Genomic DNA, 23,601 nt, shown 5'->3' on the forward strand with positions numbered 1-23,601 from the left:
TTGCATTGGCTAAGGATCTGGTCCATAATGACTTTAAGGCTACGTTAACATGCTTGGTACAATAAATCACTACATTAAAAAGCAAGGATGGTGAGGGATTTGGTGCTGTGGCTTAATAACAGCCCACAGAAACTTGATCTCTTGTTTGAACTTATGAGGCTGGCAGGAAATGGAAACATCATGTGGTATAGTTCTAAAACCAGGGAAAACAGAAGTTGTCTTTGATGTTACAGCTGGTCTGGAGACTGTGCTCAGGGACTCCAAGTTTTTCCTGTACCATAGAACTGCTGCAACACATGCTTCAAATGATAAGGTAAAATGCATGTATTATTTAGCGTCTATAGGCATCTGTGTGTTGTATAGCATTCTAGACAGAAGGTTATTCCTGGTAAACACGAATCACCACAGTTGGAACACAAGCTGTGTAGCAGTTTGCATGGTTTTTTATAGTTGTACTCTTAAATACAAATCCCCTTTTAAAGAAAGACTGTGAAGCCATATCTTGGTAGGATCTGAATACAGATTGTCAAAAACCTGGATGCTGAAAACACTTCAGCCTTTCTTGTTCAGCACTCTGGAACATGGTTCATTTTGAAAATCTAGTCACTTGAGGAATGATTTTTTTTCTCTTCATCATCACATATATGATGTGACAATACAGACCGGCAGGTATGCCACCTGAGAAATAAAATGGACTACAAATAATGCAGCCTCATTTCATCAACATAGAAGCATCTTTTAGAAACCAAGGAATGTTTAATATGTTAGTTTTGATCGCAGTTATTGTGCATGTTATCTGGAATACCCAGTGCAATAGTTATAGTTTGCAGACATGGAAGCAGGATCTATGGGTTTGATGCAATAAAATGAAACTATATCAATTGGATTTCAGGCAGGTAACAAACCCCATATTTTCCACTTGTTACAGGCCATCTTGAATGAATTTGATTTTGCCACGTGACACATCCCTTATTCTTGTTGAAGAGATGCTACTGTCTGTTCTCCAACAGAGCTAGGTCTGCTAAGAGTTCACTGCTTGGGTCCTCTCAGCTCAAAAGATGTTGCTGCATAGAAGGAAGAAAAAATGATAGATACTTATGACATACACATTCTTGAGGTTCCAGTTCCCTGCTTTACCTGTTTCCTGTTGGGACCTTGTGACTAGGGTATAATAACGTTCCACAGTGTACTGAGACAGACGGAGATTTTCCAGGCCTCGGACTGAATCATTTCCCCTCAGCCAAGTGAACACTATATCATTTCCATCATATCCCCCTGCAGAGATCATAAAAAATATATTCATTACTGTTATGAACCAACCAGTGCATTTTTGTCATACTGCCCTCTGTTGGAGAGACTCAGAAATGTTCAGCTATGGCGTTCTGGGTATCAGATGGACACAAATTGTGTCATGACTTTGAACTGTTAGCTAAAATGGACAGGTTTGGAGTAATCATGTTTTTACTCTAATGGATCAAATTTAGATTGAAATTTGCATAGGGTAATGGCAAACTTGCATGTGAGGCAGTGGAGTATCAGTTCCCATTTTGCTTTATTTGCATTCAGTATTTAAAAAAAAAAATTCTAACATTTTAAAAAATGGGGAAACTTTTCTCAGCCCTAAATTGTTTGAAAGCATATAGATAAGTATTTGAAATGATTGTAAGGCATAATTACTTCTACCATATGGCATCACAGTGGATGAGCTGATAAAAACAAACAGTGACACACTGGTGTACCTACCCCTTCCCAGAGATCTGGAATCAAACTTGACCAGGCCTTTTTTGAACGTCAAATTTTAGAATAGATTTTCTTTTCCTTTAGGATTTTGTATGAGCTTGTATATGGAATTGCTAACCTGTTATAAATATAGCTACTCTCCTATGTTGTCATGCTATGTTCTCATGGCTGTCTACATAGTATATGGAAGTATCTGGCACAGATGCCCTGAGTCAGCTCTGAATATTTTATATCCAGAACCAGAAGTACAATATCTATGTTAGCACAATGTTGTGCCTGGAGAAATAAGCCCTGCTTTCCAAAAGTGCTAATTAGGCCAGGTTCCCTGCTGAGCTGACGTGGCTACACTGTTTCCAGGTCCAGGGCTACTGTACATAAAGGTGGGTGTCTGCATGGTGTTGCCTTTGGTTGTACCATATAGATATACCCTTTCCCACTGATTTTGAAGCTGAACTCCCTTCCGTGAAAACAGTGAGTCCAAGCTGGGTGTGTCTACATGTGCACCCCATGGAACAGTTGTTACTGGGCTGTCATTTAGTACTTGCTTTAGGAAGCACTAAATGACAGAGCAGTAACAGCTGTTACTGCACTGTCTTGGTGGTGCACAGTTATATTTAGTAGCTATGTTGCTGTAGCGACACACTATAGCGAGGTAGTTTGTTGCTATGGTGATATAGCATTGGCATCACAGTTTGTGCCTGCTGATGCTACATCACCATAGTGCGTCACTCTGGTGACATAGTGTCACATGTAGAAGAGCCCACTAAGTCTTAAGATGGTGCACATCAACATAGCTGCTCACGCTAGCTAAAATTCTGACCCTGGGAATTTAAATAACAATTAGCTAAATGTTTTAATTTAAATAGTCTAATAATCACAATACAATAATTTAATAATTAAAGGAATTATTTAAATAATTTAAATGGCCACAAATTGAAATGAGCCATTTTTGCAATAACCTGAATTTGCTGCTTAGTAGCCATCCAGCTCAAACAAGTCACACTAATTTGGTAAACAGGCCCATTACTCTCATTAATTTGATTCTTTTAATTAATGTCAGGATATGAAAAATGACTGGTGACTCTCATGCTGATAGCCACCAGTTCATGCCTTTTAGGAAAAATAAACCTACTTTCAACTCTGTTGTTTGTCTAATTGTGTTTTCTATTAGACACAAATTACTGGTGCTTGCATCTGATGTGCTCTTCAATTATGTGCACAGGGCCTGATTCCCAGGGTACAAATCTTAGGCATGTGACTTTTCAAAGTTTCTGGCAGTTTTGTAATAATGACAATTGTGGTTACTGAGGGAAACTTTATAATAAATGATAGATGGTTGTTAATTCGTCTGGCATATATTTAAATAGCATTAATTCCAGGCATTTATCCTAATGAAATCTCTAGTTGGCAATGCGCATGTAATTTCACTGGAATTATACAGCAACTGAGCATGACGTAGGGCCCAATTACTTTTAAAAAAGGCTGAAATCAGCTACACTTGAAAAGAAGAGGCCAATCATTATTATTTCAGGTGCTATTCTTTGTAATAAAGTTAATCATGATGAACTAATATGATTTTAATGTGAAAATAATATGCGCTTCCATAGGAACACTGTTCTAGTAACTGGCAAGTCAAACCTGGTCTTTAAATAATGAGATTCCAGACAGTTCCTTTTGTGACATTAAATGGGAGATGGCTGATGCTTTTTTTCAGGGATTCAGAAGTATAGCAGCAAGAAAGACTGCACTGTTCATGTCCTCCTTTTTGTGATGGGACTGGTGCCTTGTTTCTCTTGAAGTGCAGCTCAGAGACATTGTTTCAAATGCTGTATTTAAGGAACACTCAGGGAAGACGGATGATAGATGCGCAGTTTGAGACAGTGAGCTGGGAAGTATGAACAGAGCTTCCATTACAGGTTGGGTGGCAGCTCCCACTGTTTTTGTTCTTGCATTATTTGGGCAAGTCCTTAACTGTATTGAGATATTCATGAGTTGTTGCATCTGAGGGATGTTCCCTGTTCCCTTCCTCAGTTATGGATATGTCCAAGTGCACAAAGACTGAGAAAAAGGCCTGTCTACACAAGAGATATTTGGCCTCTTGAGACTCTGAAGCAGAAATATTCCTTCTTGAAAGCTATATTGTATTTGTGAAAACCTTTTGGTGCTCTAAGCTCTTCTGGAAACTATTATTTGATGACCTGGGTAATTGTCTCTTGTTCAGTTTTGCAATATCTTGGCCACTGAGATTAAATAACCAAGAAACAGTCCTTCTCCGGAATTCCTGATCCAGAAGGGGTGTCCCCGGTGTATTTTGACAGCCCTGTTCATACAACAGTTGCAGAATTGGGTCCCCACACTTGTCATCATTTATGTTACTGTGACAAAGGGCACAGATGAGTAAGCTCATCCTGTTCCTTCCTGAGTTAGGACAGACTTTAGCTTCAGCAAGCAACAAACCTTTAATACATCACCTCCTACCTCTCTGGCACATGTGAAAGATGCTTGGCCGAGTGCACTGAAGACAATAGTCCATTGTTTATTCCCGAGGCAGAATTAGAAGCAACATTGCAAGCAGAGCACTCAGTATTCCATTAAGGATACCAGCTAACTGTAGATGTGGGACTTTCTTAGTTATGTAGACAATGCCTATTACAAGTCAGTGAAAGTATTTGCAATGCATTTGCTTAATTCATCAGTAACTGACATATCTATTACTATGGAAAACAATCAAGTCAGTCATTATACTCTTAGAGCCAAATTTTGCCTTAGCCATTCCTTTTTAATTTTCACAAGTGCACGTGTCTGTCTTGCTCAAGGGCATTTTTTAACATGTACACTCAAGGTAGAGACAGGCCTGAGCACAAACACAAACGTGGCTTGCCTAGTGCAAATGGCATGTGGCATGGGTGGTAACTGAATGATCTTTTGAAAAGCTGGGTCCTATTGTACACCTGCTGTACCAAAGCACAGTCCCTGAAGTAATATACTTAAAAGCTGGAGAAAGATGCTATACTTTAATTCTTTAGGTGAAAGATTGAAATATCTGTTAGCCTTTGGGAGAAGATACTATTTACTGTCATCCCAATTGGTGTGGACTACACCTGGGGACTAGGGTGACAGGTACGTTCTATGCCATGTAATAATGATCCTATTCATTTGAGGAATTGAGATGAGTTGTTTTCCTCTTGAAATATTTCCATATTTGCAGGGACAAAAGTGCATTTCGAGAAGACTACATTAGCTGAAGTCAAATATTTGAAATGGACACCTACATATGAATAAACAGGTTTAAAATGAGCCAGGGAAATATTTTCAGTCTTCTGTAGAATGTTATACTTACAGCTTTCCAGCTGCAGTTTACACATCTGAGTGTCCATGGGGTATTTTGACAGGTCCATGTTACATGCAACAGTAGTTGTGATTCTACAAAGGGAGAGAGTGTAGAAGGGTTTCAATAAAAGCATGCTGTAGAATCTCTCTATTTTTATAACAGATAACAGAGTTATGTCTTTTAGATAACTGACTTTGGAAGTGAATAGACTGATAGAACCAGAGAGGTACCACTAAGGTACAAATTCTGATCATGGCCTAATCAGCATTGCTCAGGAGTTTTATGGTGTAAATAAGGATCCTAGGTGTGTGGGAAATTTAGCAGCATAAGGCACCAGTGGTGTTAGCTAAAGGACCATGTGCCCTGATCCCTACAAATCATACCTGCTGGTCACCAAGGCTTGTAGACATATGCTTAATTGATTTATTTTTTGTTTTATTGTCTTCCCACTGGCTGCTTAGATCTGATAGTTTTGTCCACCTGTTATATCATGTTTGTAAGCTCTCTGGTCAAGTACCATATCAGATGCTTTTGGTCTGTACAATGACACGATAGGGGGCCCTGATCCTTAAACAGGATTCCCAGATATTATGACGAGACATATAACTGACAGCTTAACTGTGGTGGCTGTGAGGGTGAGATAAAGTAACATAAAAATTGGAGGCCTTTTGATCCCAGAGCTCTTATTAACCATAAATCATACACCAGGCTACATACATTCTGGTCTCATGTCATTTAATAATCTATTGGTCCTCAACAGCACACTGACTTACCTTAAGGCATACAGGACAGTGCCATTAGAGAATAATCTTATCAGGCGATTCCCCACTGTTACATCATGCAGGAAAGACCTTTTGGACTCCACTATATAGGTGTCAGGTACCCAGAGGAATTCCACCAGACGGGCATCCAGAGTGAAGCTCTTGTTGCCATGAAAAACTAGGCGGGGATCTGTCCATCGCTGCCGCAGGTATATTGTAGCAGTGTAGTCCTAAAGAAGAAAGAAAGACACAAGAAGATACTCAGTAACAGCAATATGAAGGTGTTAATGTCCAGTTTCTAAGAAATAAACTCATTCATGTGGTTGAACCATAGTCTTCAAAATCTAGCCATGTATTTTTCTTTGATACCAAAAGCGCTGTCTCAGTCATAATCAGTACTAATTGTTGTCTTTCCCAAAGGTTATGGAAATAGTGCAAAAGATAGCTTATATATAATTTTAACAGCTAAAAACTCAGCTTAGAACGTACAGGACAACAGTGGTAGATTTTATTTATAACCTTCATTAATTATGTTTGCATAACTTATTTCTCTTACTGATATCCCTGCATGTTTTCTTTGAAAACAGTAGGTAATAACATACTACCATACTACTTAGATTTCTATTATGCTTTTCACCAAAACCTTAAACTGTTTAAGGAGTCAGTAAGTATCACAGCCCCATTTTGCAGCGGATAAAACAGAAAGGTTGACTGGATTACTTCGGGCCACATGTGAAATCAATTTCATATTAAAATTCAGCCATGATATTTCTTCCAAAATGGTGTAGGTACCATATAGATATATGATCATGAAACATACAGATAGCCAAAATTAGAGAAAGCAGATAAGCAACTGCAACTTATTTAGTCTTACATCAAGACTTAAAGTTCAATAAACAATGTAGTCACCTGAATTTAAACTGTTCACTCTACTGGAAGTCCATCATTTGTTTATGACACTCAAGGGTATTGTGCAATATATACAAAATATAGAACTGGGACACAGGCAGAGTGTGTGTGTGGCACCTGGCAGATTAGTGAGGGGACAGACAATACAGTGGCAGATAGGGCAGGGAGCAAAAAGTAGGGCAGCAGATTAGACAGAGAACACAGGGCAAGGAACAGAAAATAGAACGGTAGATTGTCCGGGTGAAGGGCATCAGATTGGTACTCATGGAGGGTGTGGGACTAATTTGTGGCAAGCCTGCCAAAAAGATTACCCCCAAATGCTATAGAGAGGGCCCAATGGTGGTGAGTAGAATAATGCTGTTCTTTGGAAGTGTCACATAACTCAGTAGTAATGGTAGTCTTAGTCTGGTGAGCAAAGGTTTCAGTTTAGGTAAAAAATTTAGGTAGATGAACAACTCCAAAGCCTGTCTTGCAGGAGAAGGAAATTTAATCACAGTTTCCAGTCATAGTTCATCTTGGCTTTGCTATCTAGTCTGTTTGAAAGCCCCCAGACATTTCAGGTTGATTGAAATATTCTTATACTGCCCTCTGACAAAGCAAGAAGCTGTGCTCAGGTGCAAGGAATACAAAGTAAGTCTTTACTAAGCCTTCTGGACACAGATAGGACCCTTAAGTAGTCCCCAGTCAAATGCAGTTTGTGAGGCCTGGTATTTCTGCAAAGGTTGTCTCTAAGTTCTGGTCTGGACTTGGTAGTTATGGACTAAAAAAAACTGTTGTGTAGTAGTGCTGTGCAGCATTAAGCTGCTACCATGCTACAGACTGCATTTCTGTGGTTGGGGAGGAATTCTTTATGATTTAGTATAAATTTTTTAATGTGTTTTGGTGTAAACGGTGCCAAATAAATATCAGATATCATCATATTATCTTTACTCTTCAAATTTTATGCCCAAATTGTTAGGAGAAAAAAAAAGATGTCCTATTTCACCACTTAAGTGAATGAAATGATGCACTTCTATGAGTTTCTGTGCACTGAATTATTAATACTGATGATGAAGGTGAAAACCTTGGGGTCATTTCAATTATTTATCTAGCTATAGAGCATGCCTCTATAATGTTCTTCTTGACACCAGGGGAATTTGGGCAGGACGGTGAGGAGAAAACTACTGTAATATGGGGCTATTTTACAAGGGCCTTTAATTAGAGCTGTGCGAATAATTGATTTTTTTGGTTCAGTGGCCAATCTGAGAAACCAGAAAAAAGAATGTCCAATGACATACTTTATTTATCATGGTGGTGGTGAGGAGGAGTGGAGGAGGTGCAGAGGCATGGGTTGAAAACCTTATTAAAAATTAAAGGAACCCAAATTTCAAAACAGAAAGTCAAACTGCTTGTTTAAAAATCTCAGAAAGGAATAGTTTTGGTTGACCCCCAACTGTACTTTTCAGCAACTAAAGTCATGAAAAAAAAAAGGTTCTCAGCCTTTGATAATAGGAATGGACCAGAAAAGTTTGCATAAGGAAAATTCCTTCTGGTTAGTTTCCTTTTCTATTTTCCCTAGGGATGGCAGTCTTGCAAGCCCTCTGGTTTCCAGAGACTGCTCAGCTTTAACCCACTTTACTCCCCTATCATCTCCAAGCTGAAAAGAAGGATTGGAGTTGACTTCTTCTAGAAGAATGTGCAATGCCATTTCTAAATGACTAGAGGGGATGCTTCAAGGGAAAGGGAAAGTGAGATTAAATGCTACAAATGGGATGGGGGCAGGGGGGTGGGAGTGTCCAAAGCTTGGTGTCTAAAGTGGGTATTGTCCAAAAATCACAGGTTTGGGCGCCATCATTTTGGACAGCCAACCCGAGTCATTTCAAAGGGACTTGGGTTATAAAAATGGCTGAGTCTCAATCGAGCTCTTTTTGCCATTCCTGTTTAGCTTAGAAATGATAGGCTATTATTACCTCACTCTCTGAGAATTTCATAGCTAATAATACATTTTGTTCTTACAGGGTACGTCTACATGAGACACTGTGTTGCTGTAGTGATGAGCTAGGGTGATGTAGCTCATTGCTACAGTGACGTAACATCAGCAGGCACTAACTGTGATGCCACTACTGCTGCTCAGTAGCAATGAGCTTCTGCACAGTAGCTTGTTGGTATTGCACAGTAGGGTTGAAAAGGATCTGTGTGCTGTTGGGACTGTTCAGTACTAGCTAAAGCAAATACTAAATGACTGCACAGTGCCAACTGTGCAGTCAGGGGCATATGTAGACGTGCCCACAGTCTCCTTGAAGTTGATGAGCTGAGACATGAAGGCAGCAGGGGGGTATGTCTGAACTACAGTGATATGGAATTTAGAAATGTACTTTCCATAATCTCATGCACAAACTCCCTCTCTAGTTGTTTAATTTTTTGCCAGTAAAGTTACTATAGCCCCTTAAGTTCCACTACTGCTCATGCCATCCTGACTGCTGACTATCCAGACATTGATCTCATGCTTAAGGCCTCTCAGTACCTGTTAACTAGGTATCCTCCCACTTAAGTCCCATATCTGGTAGGTGTGCTCACCTAACACACACCAACAGTACTGAGTTGAACAATAAACACACCAGCCATGATGATTTTCGCTCAGGAACAGGGTGGTAATGCTGCCAACACTCACCTTCTATGGGACAACTCAGTGGTCAGAACACTCATCAATGAAATGGGAGAACTGGGTCCAATGCCTCCCTCAGCTGGAGAGGGTTTAAACCCACATCTAATTTCCAGACAAGTACCCTAATCATCAGGATATTGATTGGGCTTAGTGTCTGTGTGTGTCTTTGAGAGAGACCCACTTTCCACCCATTCTTTAACTTTGGTCCCAAAGACATAATGCTTGTGAATCCTGGTCTCACAAAGGAACCTAGCTGAGGGTTAGGCACTTCTGTCTGAGACTAATGGGGGATTTTTGACATATCATACTCTTTGGCATTACCTGTTGGCTATCTTACACACCCTCCGTCAGTGGGCTGGCTCTCATGAATCCTATTCCTAAGTACTTTACCTGAGTTTTTGAATTTCACTTGTAGAGTCAGACACCTAAACATTAGGTGTGGCAATGAGTGAGATAATGAGGTGAGCATCACTAGGTCAAATTTCCTCTCTGGATCTAGGCCCAAGAGACTCACCTGAAGTCTGTGGCTGAGTCACAATGAGCACTCAAGAACAGGCATGCAAGATCTCTAATCACTTTTAAATATGTTGGCCCTGAACTCTGGTGCCTCAAGGTCAGATCCCCTTCAGGGCAGCAACATTCAGCTTACTTCATTCACCCCTATATTTAATTCAGATTATGTCACTTACCATGTCACTCTCTGAAATACTAGAAATACTTGCAATGTCCAGGCTCATTGCTATTTGAACAGGGTCTCCTGGAGAGGGAAAGAAAAGATGAGATTAGAAAGAAGCAAAAAGTGAAAGCAATAGAAAGCTTTTGGGCATCCAATTCAAGTAATGAGCCCTCAATCCTGCATGGAAGTTCATTGGCCCCATTCTAATTTTACATATGTGGTGATCCCTAGTTGCCACTGACCCAAAACCTAGACCAGACGTGAGCAGGAGATTTCAAAACCCAATCAAAAGCTTACATCTGGGCTGCAGATAGAAGTCTTTGGTAGCCTCAGCAGGGGAAATCTTAAGATGCAATAATGTTGGCTATATGCATGAGCCACCACAGAATAATAGAAAAGTAGGGCTTGAAGGGACCTATCTTAAGGCAGGTTCATCCCTATCTATCTAAACACGAGCAGCTCTGTTGTGAAAAGATCAGGTACATTGCCCTCAAGTACCAACCCTCTAACCTGCCACAGGTAAACCAGGAGGATGAGGGCTCTGTTAATGTCCTGCCACCACTAGGACAGGAAATAGTCTCCTAAAAACACTTGAGAGGTCTAAAGAAGAGGATCACGTTCTGCCTACAGAGGAAGGCAAAACCCTCACAGTCCATGCCAGTCTTGACCGTGGGGTAAAGTTTCATCCTGATTCTAAATGTGGTTGTCTGACCCTGAGCAGGCAGTGGCTCACTAGGAATGTGCTCACACACATGTAATGGTAAGAATGCTTAGCTGCTTAATGGTACTTTTCATGGATAGATTTCAAAGCACTCTGCAGAAGTAGGTAAGAATGACCAGCTTCATCCTCATTTCTCAGACTCAGAAAACTGAATAATGGAGAGATTAAGTGACTTATCAAGAGTCACAGAGGGGGCATCTATACAAGCTGCCCACTACGCAGTTGTTACTGTGCAGTTATTTAGTACTCACATAACCAAGTACTAGCATCCCGGCATGGTTGCCTAGTGACACTGTGCAGTAGCTTGTTACTACTGGGCAGTAGTGTTGCGTCACGGTTCATGCCCACAGGGTCTCATGTAGACGCACCCAGAGTGAATTTTAGGTTTAGTTCTAGAAAAGATCAGTTGCCCTTCCAGGATATATGACCTTGATGCTAATATATTACTGTGCACTGCAGTAAGTGTCTCATGAAGGTGCATCCAGGGTGAGAAAGAACTAGAGGCAGGAATAGCTATGGGGACCCCAATTCACACAGCCTGTCCTGAATGCAACACAGTGGAGGAGTCCTGGCTTTACTTCTCTCTGACTGCTGCACTGGACTCAGGAAGAGCGCTGCTGGTGCTTCCTTCTGTCCCTCAGTGCAGAAAGTTGGGATTTTGCCTCTTACAATTATTTGTGGGACACCTGCATAAGACCTGATCGTTTAGGGATTTATAAGAGATTTGAGTATCTCACCCTTTGCAGCTCCAATCAACTGCTATTACTTTCAAGTAAACAATACTATTAACTGAAAATGACTGCTTGGAGTTAGCATGGAGACCAGTGCTGGGGGCCCTTTCCTCCTTTTGGAGTGCCGATTCCCTCCACATTCACAGCCAAATGCCAGCCAAGGAGGATCTAAGGAAACCTTTTACAGTGAACAAACACAGTGTTCCAGTGAGCTACTGTTTGCCAGCAGACGTAACGTTATGTTTTTTTTAATAATGTGGTATTCAGCTTGTTCTTCCTCCTAACTGCACACATACAGAGGACAAAGGGAGTAGTTGCAGAGAACTTTGCCAGGCCCCAGTCTTGGAAAGCTTCTCTCTCTGCCTTTCTCCTGGGGCAAAACTGAAACTCCCTTTCATCCAGTCCAGTTATCTGTTACTCTCTCCCTCACACACACACACACACACACACACACACACACACACACACACACACACACACACTTTTATATTAACATCAAGGTCACATATCTTGGAAGGGCAACTGATCTTTTCTAGAATTAAACCTAAAATTCACCACAAGAGGGCAGCTCTACCCTAGGAGATGACAGCTTGTCACTATAAAACAGCTCACTCACTTTTTGTTTAGTTCTTTTTAAATAAGAGGATTACTTTAAAATGATGCACTAATAGATCTGATTATTTTCTTCATAATATCATTATGAATGTGATCATTATTTTATTCACCAGATCAGAAACATTCCGTAACATTACTTCCCATCCATTGGGCTTGCTGTAAGTTTTGTGAAGGCCTACAAAACTGGGCCTAGAGAGTGGGGACATAATCCTGAGCAATGTTGAGCACCAGAAAATCAGCAGGATTTTTTTATACTCAGTCTTTCAGGACTAGGCACTTTACCCCTATCTATATACAATATGCCTATGTTTTCTCCTTACAGGACTTGCTTGGCCTTAAATTCTTAGTTCTCTACAATCTGTTTCTCCAGTTGTCTAACAATACTATATAAAATGTAAAACTTTCAAAAGGACTTAGGTGACCTAGAACCCATGTTCAACAGTTATTTAGGAACAGTACCTCAAAGACATTCAGGGATTTTCTTCCTATTTAAATGAATGAGGTGTAGGCACCTAAGTATCTCAGAGGATCTCAACTGTAGGTAACTTAGGAACCTGAATCCTAAAAATTTTACCCAATTTGTTATGAATTTGTTATCTACATGCTGACAGGCACAAATGAATTTAAAATTCTGTCTTGTAGCTTGTAGCCGTGTGCCCCATGTGACATATTTCAATGAAGAATTTGTCCTATTACTTGGTATCAGACATTGCAATCATTACTGCATGTTATTTCATTGTATCAGAGATTTATCACCAGAGATAGAAGGATAAAAGAAGGACAAGCTAAAAAATGTTAGCAAGCCTAATAATATTATGAGACACAAAAAGTTATAATAGCAGCTAGTTGTGATTTTTTGTTTCTAATTTTTTTTCTCAAAATCTAAGGCATAACCTATATACAGCTCTTTAGAAATTAACCAATTCAGTTCCACATTGGAAAAAAGTTCCCCCGAGACTGGGGTTAAACAGGAAAGAGTTTTGCAAAAAGAAAAATGCAACTGTTCAACCAGCCAAGGAACCTGGCTTAGTTCATTTGCATCCGGAATGATACTTCTAAAACTGATGCCAATTAAGAAAAACACACCACAGGGGCAAATTCTAAGCAAAGGGTATTAACAGCAGAATTTAGCCCAGGATATCTCATTTGCCAGACCTTATGCTGAAGTACTGAAACTTCTGAGCTTCATGTTCTTTATTCCACAAACAGTTTCTCTTGCAGTAATTTCCAGTTAAATACAAATAGAAAACAGAGTTGGATGGGTTTAAGTGAAGGCAGGTACATGATAATGTAAACAGGTAAACTGGTAAAATTCAAACAGGTTCATGCTAAACAAAACCCATGCAACATTTATTCCTTCTACATAAACTTTACTGACTATATACCTCCTTTTGTAAAATATTAGAAAATAGGGCTGAAAGGGACCTCAAGTTCCCTTCCCTAAAGCAGGATCAACTATAACTAAACCATTCCTGACAGATATCTAACCTTCTTTTATAAACCATCAGGAGGGGGATTCCACAATAGTTAATTTCTACCAGTTCTTAGATGTCCTTACAGTTATAATGTTTTCCTGTGATATCCAAACTAAATGCACTTTGTTGCAATTCAAGGCCACTACTTCTTGTCCTGTCCATAGCTGTCATGGAGAACAGTTTATAACCTTTCCATTATCAGAGATTAAAAGTTCATCTGACATACCACCAAAGAATGGCCTGAGATATTTGTTGTATCCCATTGTGAGGTTCTCAAAGCCAGGGAGGGATGTTGTGTCACTGCTGTGCAAGTCACCGTCAGTCTTTTGACCCAGCGTGCACCTTCTAAAATACAAATAGGTCTTGTTACATGTGGCAGGACATGCTGGGCACATTTTCTGAGTAGCTGAAACCCTGTCATTTGCACATATATAAACAATCAAACAGGAACTCCAAAAAGCACTAATTTTGACATTGCTGAAGGCAGTCACACTTGATACTGCTGTTTAATTTGTGTGGAAGAGGTAGACTGGGGCAAATCAGCACATTAATGAAACAACTCTATGTTTAACCGTTTTGCCATGGTTTTGGTGAAGAATAGTTGATTATGGAACATGCTACTAAAGAAAACCACATTATGAGCCAGTAACCAGTCACATGTTGACAGCTACATTTTGCTCATGGCTTTTTAATGATGATTCAGGTTCTTAGACTAAAGGCCAAGACCATAGTACATGAGCATCTCTCTAAACTGTAATAATTTCCCCCAGTATTTTACTGGTTTGCAGGTAGTAGCATATCAGTCAGAGACCAGGGTCCCTTGATGCCAGGTTCTGTACAAGAATAGAGAGATGGTCTCTGACACAAAAAGCTTGTAACTTATAAAAAGAATCAACAGGTCCTTTCACTTTGTACCATGGTGACAAGAGCTGGGTGTCCTTCATGACCCAAACGTGAAAGGTTGTGTATAAGGTGCCTAACTTGTTGTAAGAGGCAAGAGTTCTTGTAGGCTATAGCTACTTTGTCAGGATAAATTAGGCACTTAAAGACTGCAGAGGATCTGACAAATCTGACGCCTAAAAATATTTAATCATAATTTTGTTATGGATTTGTTATCCACATACGATACAGGCCCAAATGTATTTAAAGGTTATGGCCATCTGTTATCAAGTGACATATTTCAGTGTAGGAGCTATACTATTTCATGATATTAGCTGTTGTGATCATTACTGTATGCTACTTACAGATGCCATGCATCTGATGAAGAAGGCTGATACCTATGAAAGCTCATGTCTCTCTAAATGAGTTAGTTCATAAGGTGCTACCCTGCCCTGCCTTCTGCTTGACTTCAGGCTAACATGGATAACTACCTCTCTCTGAATGTGGAAATGTATTTTAGCACAAAAAGGGCACTATTGTTTATGGCTTCATTTAACTCTAACAGAGGATGGTGGTGGCTGTTCTTTTCTCTTCTGGGACAGATAGGTATTGGCTTGGTCCAACTGGGAAAATGTCTCCTAGCCATGTTATGGGAACCCATCCTGTTGACTTTTTATGCTCAGAATCTTTCAGGACTAGGCACTTTACCTCTGTCTATATACAACATGCCTATGTTTTCTCCCTTCAGGACTTGCTTGGTCTTAAATTCTTAGTTATCTATAGTTTCTTAATTCAAGTACAATATAGCTGTCATAGGAGACCATGGCTAGAGGGAGAGAGATGATCTCTTCAGTAGCCAGGGCCAACCATGAAAGATTGAAGACAGAGATCTTGAACTGCACTTCATTCTCAATGGGAAAATTGCAGAAAAGGACGATGTCTTAAGGTAATGTTTTCACAATGACCTGTGCTCCTGTGTATGAAGTAAATACTCCTGTACTCTGCAGAAGGATCTCAGAGACATTCTACAGCTGTGAAAATATGAGCCAGACCAGGTAAACCTGTGGTGTCTTGTTGCATTTCTATGCAGGAATAAGTATTAAATAAAAAAAAGAATATTGAATAGATTTGGGTGATCATCTGTTGGGGTTTTTCGTATCTGTGACCTTTGGCTGGCAATAAGACCTACAATGACATCATAGGTTTGATCTGCTCCAGATCCTACCTTCAATTCCTGAAAAGGAAGGGTTGTTTCACTACTCATGAGGTTCACTAAGGACTTTGCTATTGCTGTGAATGTTTCACAGAATGTGATATACTACACAGAGAAGGAGACCCAACTCCAGAAGGAAACCCAACTCACTTGTCCTGTGGGACACCATTAAATACTAACTCTAGAAAGAGCAGGGACTTTACCTTAGGTTACCTGCATCCCAGGTTAGAGTTCTAACCAGTTGGCTATTCTTGGGGAATAGATGGATAGCAGCATAAAAACGTAGGGCAGGTAGAAGTCAGAATGCTGAAGAGGACTCAAGCAATTCCTTTGTGTCATCTACAGGTTAAGTGCTAAGCTTCTCTATAGCTGTTCTAACATATTAGTGAGTTTACTAAGTGCCTCAGGCTTTGTCAGCACCTGATGCCCTCTGCAGATCTCTTGCCCTCTAGCAAGCTTGAGTGAACCTAGTTGTATTGCAGTCGCTTTATTGATCATGTGGCCTTCCCAGTCATTTGGAGCAGAGGGTTTGACATCTTAGCATCTAGGGTAATTTAGACATTTCTAAGAATGCCTGCTATAGAGCAAATGGAATGGCATCCTAGGCAGTGCCTTTTAACTTCAGCATCTAAAACTGCATCCTCCATTATGAAACACACATTAATACACCTTTTTTTTTCTTTCCACTGTCACTTTATGAGTATATTAAGCTGTGCTTCAAGCCATCAGCTCCTCCTGTTTACTAATTTCCTAGAAATGTTTTCTACTTTACTTGCTATTATTTAGTGGCAAACTTCCAATGTCAGACAGAGTGTGCCTGCAGCTAATATCAGCAGTAAAAAAGGAACATTACCTTAAGCCTCTGGAAAAATTGGTTTGGGAGGGGCAGATAGCAACCAATGCCAGAGCTTCTTAGCATTGAGCCAAGCAAGTAACATGGCTAAGGCAAGCTGCTGCATTTCATCCTGTGGCTGTGAGATCAGAAATGGATATGAGCTTCCATAGCCAGACAAGGGAATCAAGTCAAACTTCTTGGTCCAGAGGATTTAAGATGTAAAGTTTTGGTTCAGATCTATGGTTGCTGTTGATGTCAAATTCAGCATTCTGTAGGAGGCAATAAATCTGACATGGGGGCTATGAAGATAAATCAATAGTGCATGCCAGACACTCAGGTGAAAAGGGTCAGATAAATACCTTCAACAGATAACTATTAGCGGTGTGTGATGTGGGCAATATTCAATTCCGATTTGGATTCAGCCTGATTCAGGGGACAGTGATTTGATTCACTGATTCAGATCACTGTCCTAATTTGATTCAGCTGAATCTGAAGATTGAATTCTGATTCACAGAATCAGCAATTCGGCCATAGACACAGCTTTATTTGTTTTTTCTACATACCTCGAGGTACCAGGTGTGGCTCATGAGGACAGAGGCAGCTGAGATGGTGGGACAGATGGAGCATCCCATGGGAGTGGGGGGGTCCCCTCGAGTGCTCTGTGGTGGACCTGAAATTTGACCAGAAGTACTTCCGGTCCACTCTTGGGTCTGCTAGGGAGTGTGCAGGGACCCCCCCCCCCATGTCCCTCTGGCTCAGCAATCAGCCATGGGGGGACCCCGGGTGCCCCTCCAGACCCAAGAGGCACCAGTCTTTGAGCCAGGGGGTAGGGGGGGTCCACCGTGCTCCTGTGGGATACTCCATCTGCCCCCATCATCTCAGTATTCATGAGCTGTGCCTGGTACCTCAAGGTACACAGAAAAACCATATAAAGCTGCGTCTATGGCCAAATCATCGAATCTCTCCAAATCTCTCCAAATCGATTCGGAGGCTGCCGAATCAGGCCAAATCTCCTCCGTATCAAATCAGTGACCAAAGCTTTGCATAGTCCTAATAACTATCTATACCCAGCTAATCAGGCACAGCTAGGTCACATTCCACCGTGCTTTAATGTCTCAGTGTAAGTGGGTGGCCTTATATGTGTACAATTACACTTCTGCAACATGGATGTGACATGTTACCAGCAGTATTCTTGAGCAGCTAATTCTGGTTTGATGGTATGCTACATCCCATTACAAAGGTATACATTGCAACATGCAAGGCATGAAAATACTCCCAGTGCCAAAGGATACCCAGGGGTAAGCAGCGTGAAGTGCATCAGTTTGGTTCCTGAAGTTTCAGTGGAGCTTTATCTTCAGTTCTTATATGGATGGGTTTCATTCCCCCTGAAGCTTCCTATGGGTTTAAAATCTGAAAAGAACCCAAAGTCTCAAAGCAAATTTTATGTTATTATATATTACTAGATCCTCCCTGGAAACTGAGCATAAGTTAAGTTCACAGACCTTCCTAACTTTAAGTGATGGTTTCAGATTTCCTAGTGAAAGTTATACAAAACTGTAATCTATCTAGGGCTTGACCAGGTAAGGAAGGGCAGTGCCACCATGCCTAAGAGAACTGTGCAGGCTATACTATCCCTTGGGATGACCCAGCCTGCTCTCCTGAGATCTATGGAAGGGGAGCTGTAATCTGGACCATGACATGCTCACAGTTATCAATAACAACTCAGGCAATTGCATCATAAGAAAACTTACCTTTGAGTTGGAAGAAAAAGCCACATGCAGAACAAGCAAAAATATCTGGAGTACATTTCTCAAGGTTGTTTCTGTGCTGGCAACAATCCCTGTACCAATAATCTGTGAAACAGAAAAGAATGGGATGCAACTTAATAAAAATGATTTCTTAAATATATCAGATTTGGGGACTTGGGGGCAGGGAAGAGAAAGAAGAACAAGAAGTTTTAATTCCTCCAACTCAAGCCTAAACTCCATGGCCTGATCCTGCAAGCTGTTTAGCACTCTTCGCGCACACTAATTCTCATCGAGGCCCAGTACCATAGTGTTTTAGCATCTCTCACATAAAACAGATTAGCAACAATCAGGTCACTGGCAGACTTCATGGCATCTCTGGATCTGGAGTACAGTTGGAGTTGTGAATAGCATTCTGTGATGGTTTATCTTGGTTATGGTACAATAGCTTTATTACATAACAAGGCTTTTCAGCACTTACTCAATTTAATCTGACTCTGGATTTATCTGATTGCTTTTTATCACAGGAGGGATTCACTGCCTGTCTGGACTGGGTCCGAAGCTCTGCTATACAAGAGTACTATGGTTTCTGTGCTGTATTGGATGATGCCTGTGATCGTTATATGATGGCCAGTAACTCTGCATTTGGTGCAGTGATGAAATCATTTAACTAAGAATTGGTTTCGTTGACTTTTCTGGGAGTGGAACTGAATACTGGCTTTCAGCCTTAGAGTTACACAGGTCTGTGCTTGTCTGAAAATGAACCCTGTGGTGATTGACTGGCTTTCCTCTAACTACACGGTTCTCTGTAGCCCATCTTATGTTCACTGAATAAAACAGTGGATCAATTAACCAGCTTTTCTAAAGCATAGAGATGGCTAAGTGCCACATTCAAAAGCATTCTTTCTAATAAGACTCAACTACAAGAGTTAGCTCATCTGTAGGACAACATACTGTTTACTAAGCCATTCTAATTACTTGGCCAAAAAAAAAAAAAAAGAGCTGGAACCTCAGCATTGTACATTTACATCTTGTAACTATTCAGAAAAAAATGAGCAAGTGTGTCCAAGATGAAATCAAATGCAAGTGTGTCCAAGATGGTACAAATTTTGCCTGTATATCTATGTTGGCTACATACCTATGTTGGGGTGTGAAAGGATCAACCCCCACTCACCCCTACCCTGCACCCAGTTATGCTGACAGATGGCTTTGGTTGGCTTGGCCTCTGTCATTCAAGGAGATAGTGAAATGAAACTAGCAGAAACCATCCCCAGACTCTACCACCAAAGAACAAAATGCAAGTGTAGAGATTTTGCTTCTTTCTCATGAAATGGGCTGAGTGGTATCCACTTGAAGATGGTAGGTTGTGACATTAAAAAGAAGCACAGGAAAACTAGGGAAATATACAATTAAAAATACAGGCCTTATGCACTTACTGTTGTTGAAGTAAAAAACAAAAGAAGTGTTTGGATGGGAAATAAATGGCCCATAGCAGTGGGATAAGAGTATTCTTTTCACCTTCATAGGCCACTCAGCTCTTTACATAAAGTGCCCTTAAAGCTGGATCTGAGTTCAGAATTTCTCAAATTAATAAGCTAGATGCTGTATGTAGTGGATATAATTAGCATGTACTCAGCAAATGGGAGCCAAGGGAAATGGCTTGCTAGTCTTTTGTCATTCCTTTCTGTGGCTGCTTCAGGTTACCTGGTAAGTACTTTAGCTTAGGTACCAAAATATGAGGACATTCTAGTGGGAGAATAAAAAGGATATGAATGAAATGACTTAAAAATGAAATATGCTCTAATAACTCCAGTTCTCTGTGTAAAATATGATTTCCTGAATAAGCTACTGCCTTTTTAGCAACCTGCATTGGACATGTCACTCAGGTGCTTTCCACAGTTATGTAGCAGCCCACCTCCCAAATATAACTTCATAGGCCCAGGAAGGGCTATTTAAGAACTCACAGCAATGCTATACAGTAATTTAGGATGAGAAGTGAAGAAACTACATCCAGCTGAAATTAAAGAGAAACTTTTAGGGAGGCAGATTACAGTTGTTCAAGTTGGCACTGGGCCAGGATACAAGATCAACAACCTTTTGTTGTGTAAAGCGCCAAGAAATTGTTCATGTCCTATTGTCAAGAACATTTTCTTATCTGATCTGAAAAATGTTATCTAGAGTTGAACATTGCTCATAAATGTCATGATGAGAGCATCACCCACTGCATCACCCCTATTTGTTTTTTGGTGACACAGATTTCCCATCCAAGTTTTGACCCCCTAGCTTTGCTTAGTTACAAAATCCGAAAATGTCACAGCTTGTGATTGCTGACTGAAGGCTTACTCAAAGTCTAAAGGTTACTGTGGGCATAAAATTATACTTGGCTCATTTTGTTCTTTGGACAAACCAGTTCTCAAAGAGCTTGAAGGATTACCACAGTTTGAAGTTGTGTTGGATTTGGACAATGAGCCTACCTTAAAAGATTTGCAGAAAGCCATTAAATCTATTTCTGGGAACAAGGCAATGACTGTCAGTGACTACTTGCCTGCTGAAATCTACAGATGTGTTAATGACTAATTACTTTGAAAGCTCCATGAAGCTATAGTGCTCTGTTGGAAAGAGGAAATTTCAGAGATGCTCAATTTGTACGATTATACAAAAAACAAAGGGGATAATAGAAGCAACTATGACAACTATAGATGTATCTTCCTCTTGAACGTTGTTGTCACTTGCATTATGCTCCCTAGGATGAAATCTCTAGGTGAAAGAAAGAAAGAAATCTATCCTGAAAGTCAACACAGTTTTTGCTCAGGATGCTCCACCACTGATACGATATTTTTGGTCAAGCAACTGCAAGAGAAGTGTAGAGAAAAATGAATACCACTGTACATAGCCTTCATTGATCTGACAAAGACCTTTGATACATTTTTACTATTCCAAAGAAACTAGTTGTCTCCGAAACTATTTGAACATCACTGCACATTTAACAGATATTGTGTGGCACCCTGCATCACCCTTAAAATAATCTGGTAGCACTCCAGGGTGCTGATTGAGCACCTTAATTGAGCACATTGATTGAGAATCACTACCCTGTTAATTCATTGTAACTCACTGTAGTTTGATCCTTTGACTATACCTTAGGATAGATAAATAGTCAAGTTAACGCTGTATTCTATAAAAGAAATTCAGTACCACCTAGGACTTTCTGGATGCTGGACAATACCACCTAGGATTTTTTGGGTATTCAGAAAGTAGCCTCTGTGTTAATCTCAAAAAACCAAGGAGTTAAACGTATAAAACAATAAAGATTGTTTATTCAGAGTGCTTTCTTAGTCTACTGATCTGCTGTTCCCTCCTGCAATCCCCAGGCCAATGTAACAATTTATACATAACACTTTTTAAAGCTATCCACACATCTTCCCCCTTTACAAGTAATGTATCCCCATGTAATACTAACATTGGAAGCTTAGTTCAACCTATTATTAAAGCACATTTTAACAGGTCTCTGTTCATCTTTGTGTTGGCTTTTTAGCTCTAAGTGATCTTCTCAGTTTCTCTGCATTCTCAATCCTTATTGGTTCAGTTCTTGTTTGGTTTCCTTGTTCAGATATATCTACTTCTGTGCCATTTTCAGCCTCCTCTGTTGTTTCGTGTTGCTTTGTTGTTAGCTCTGTTTCCCTTGGTGAATCTCATGATGCTGCTTCTTTTCTCCCTTTTATAAGCTGTAAGTCTGTTGCTTCTTAATACCTGTCCTTCCATTGTGACTACTTGATAGGATCTGGGAGCTACTTGATGGGAAACTATTGTTTTTTGTCATCCATCTGAAATAAGCACCATATCTTTCTTGTGCAGTTGTGGTAACTCCCTGGAACCCCTGTCACAGTACCATTTTTGTTTGAGTTTGTCAAATTTTTTTAATGTTTTCATGTTTTGCTTTTCATTCTGATGAGCATCATCCACAAGATTTGGCAGCCTGGTTTTGAGTTTCCCACTAAAAAGCATTTCTGCTGGGGACAATCTGTTTCATGGGTGTTGCCCTGCAATTTAAGAGTGACAGGTAAACATTGGCGTGTAGAACTGTAGATTTTTTCAAAAAGTTCTTCGCTATTTTTACTCCATTTTCCACCAGATAATTGGATTGTGGGTATTTAGGACCTGAAGTGTTGTGATGGAATCCATATTTGGTTTTAAACCCTTTAAAATCAACACAGTTGAATTGAGGTCTGTTGTCTAGTTGAATTGTGGTCTGTTGTCTATTCTCACAATCTGTGGAATCTGATGTCTAGCAAAAATCAATTTGATGTGCATTATGATATGGTTTGCTGTTGTGCTTTTGAGCAATGCGATTTCAGGATACTGAGAATAATAATTCAGCACTAATACATAATTTTTCCCTGCATGCATGAATAAGTTAATGCCCACTTGATACCATGGAGCTACAGGTGCCTTCATGACCATCATGGGCTCTTTTCTTTGTGCAGATCCATACTTTAGGTATGTTTCATAGTTTCATAGTTGTTAGGGGCTGGAATTATACAAGCCCTTACAGCATCTTTTATGTCATTATTTATATTGGGCCAATATAGAACACCCCTTGCTCTCCTTTTGCATTTTTCACGGTCTAGATGCCCCTCATGTATTTTGTTTAACATGGCCTTCTTTAGTATTACTGGAACAACAAGTCACGAGCCTTTGAACAAAATGCCATCCAGTACTGACAACCCTTCCTTGAACTGAGAGTAGGAGCTAGGTATATGTTTTCCAGGCCAACCAGCACAAATAGCTGTTATCCCTTTTTCATTGTAGTATCCTGAGCAGTAGCTTCTGCAATTAGTGCCCACATTTTATCTGTGGCAGGAATCGCTCTTTTAATTCGATTAACATATACTATGTCTGAATCTAGAATTCTGTCATTTTTCATTGTGTCATATGCTCTAGATAATGTATCTGCAATAAGTAGATGTTTTCTTGGTGTGAACTGCATGTCTAGATCATACATTTGAAGTTGCAAGAAAAGTTTCTGTAATCTGGGTGGCATGTCTATACGCCCTTTTTTTTTCTATAGTTACCAAAGGTTTATGATCAGTTCCAGCTATCACAGGCTTTCCATAGATGTACATATGAAATTTCTTACAGCCATATATCAGAGCTAAACTTTCTTTCTCATACTCTGACTTAGAGAGTTCCCTAGATGCATATGCCACTAGTCTCCAGCTATCCCCATGCTTTTGAAGAAAAGCTGCTCCAATGCCTTCTTTAGAAACATCTGTTGACAATTTAATGGGTCTTTTAGGGTTATAGTATTTTAGTAGTGGAGCTTTCATTA

General features: G+C 40.1%; 1 protein-coding gene across 1 annotated transcript in view; it reads right to left on the reverse strand.

Annotated features, from left to right (window-relative positions):
- Positions 1 to 23,601, reverse strand: part of GABRP (gamma-aminobutyric acid type A receptor pi subunit) — a 37,236-nt gene that overhangs the window by 3,062 nt on the left and 10,573 nt on the right. The window contains exons 2-7 of the mRNA XM_006015731.2: positions 18,282 to 18,383; positions 13,830 to 13,948; positions 10,075 to 10,142; positions 5,845 to 6,062; positions 5,081 to 5,163; positions 1,138 to 1,275 (exon numbers count right to left, since the gene is read on the reverse strand). Coding sequence (XP_006015793.2) covers positions 1,138 to 1,275; positions 5,081 to 5,163; positions 5,845 to 6,062; positions 10,075 to 10,142; positions 13,830 to 13,948; positions 18,282 to 18,337 — 682 coding nt within the window. The 5' untranslated portion in view covers positions 18,338 to 18,383. The remainder of the gene's footprint in view (positions 1 to 1,137; positions 1,276 to 5,080; positions 5,164 to 5,844; positions 6,063 to 10,074; positions 10,143 to 13,829; positions 13,949 to 18,281; positions 18,384 to 23,601) is intronic.

This window comes from Alligator sinensis, unplaced genomic scaffold (assembly GCF_000455745.1).
Source record: "Alligator sinensis unplaced genomic scaffold, ASM45574v1 scaffold156_1, whole genome shotgun sequence".
Lineage (NCBI taxonomy): Eukaryota > Metazoa > Chordata > Crocodylia > Alligatoridae > Alligator > Alligator sinensis.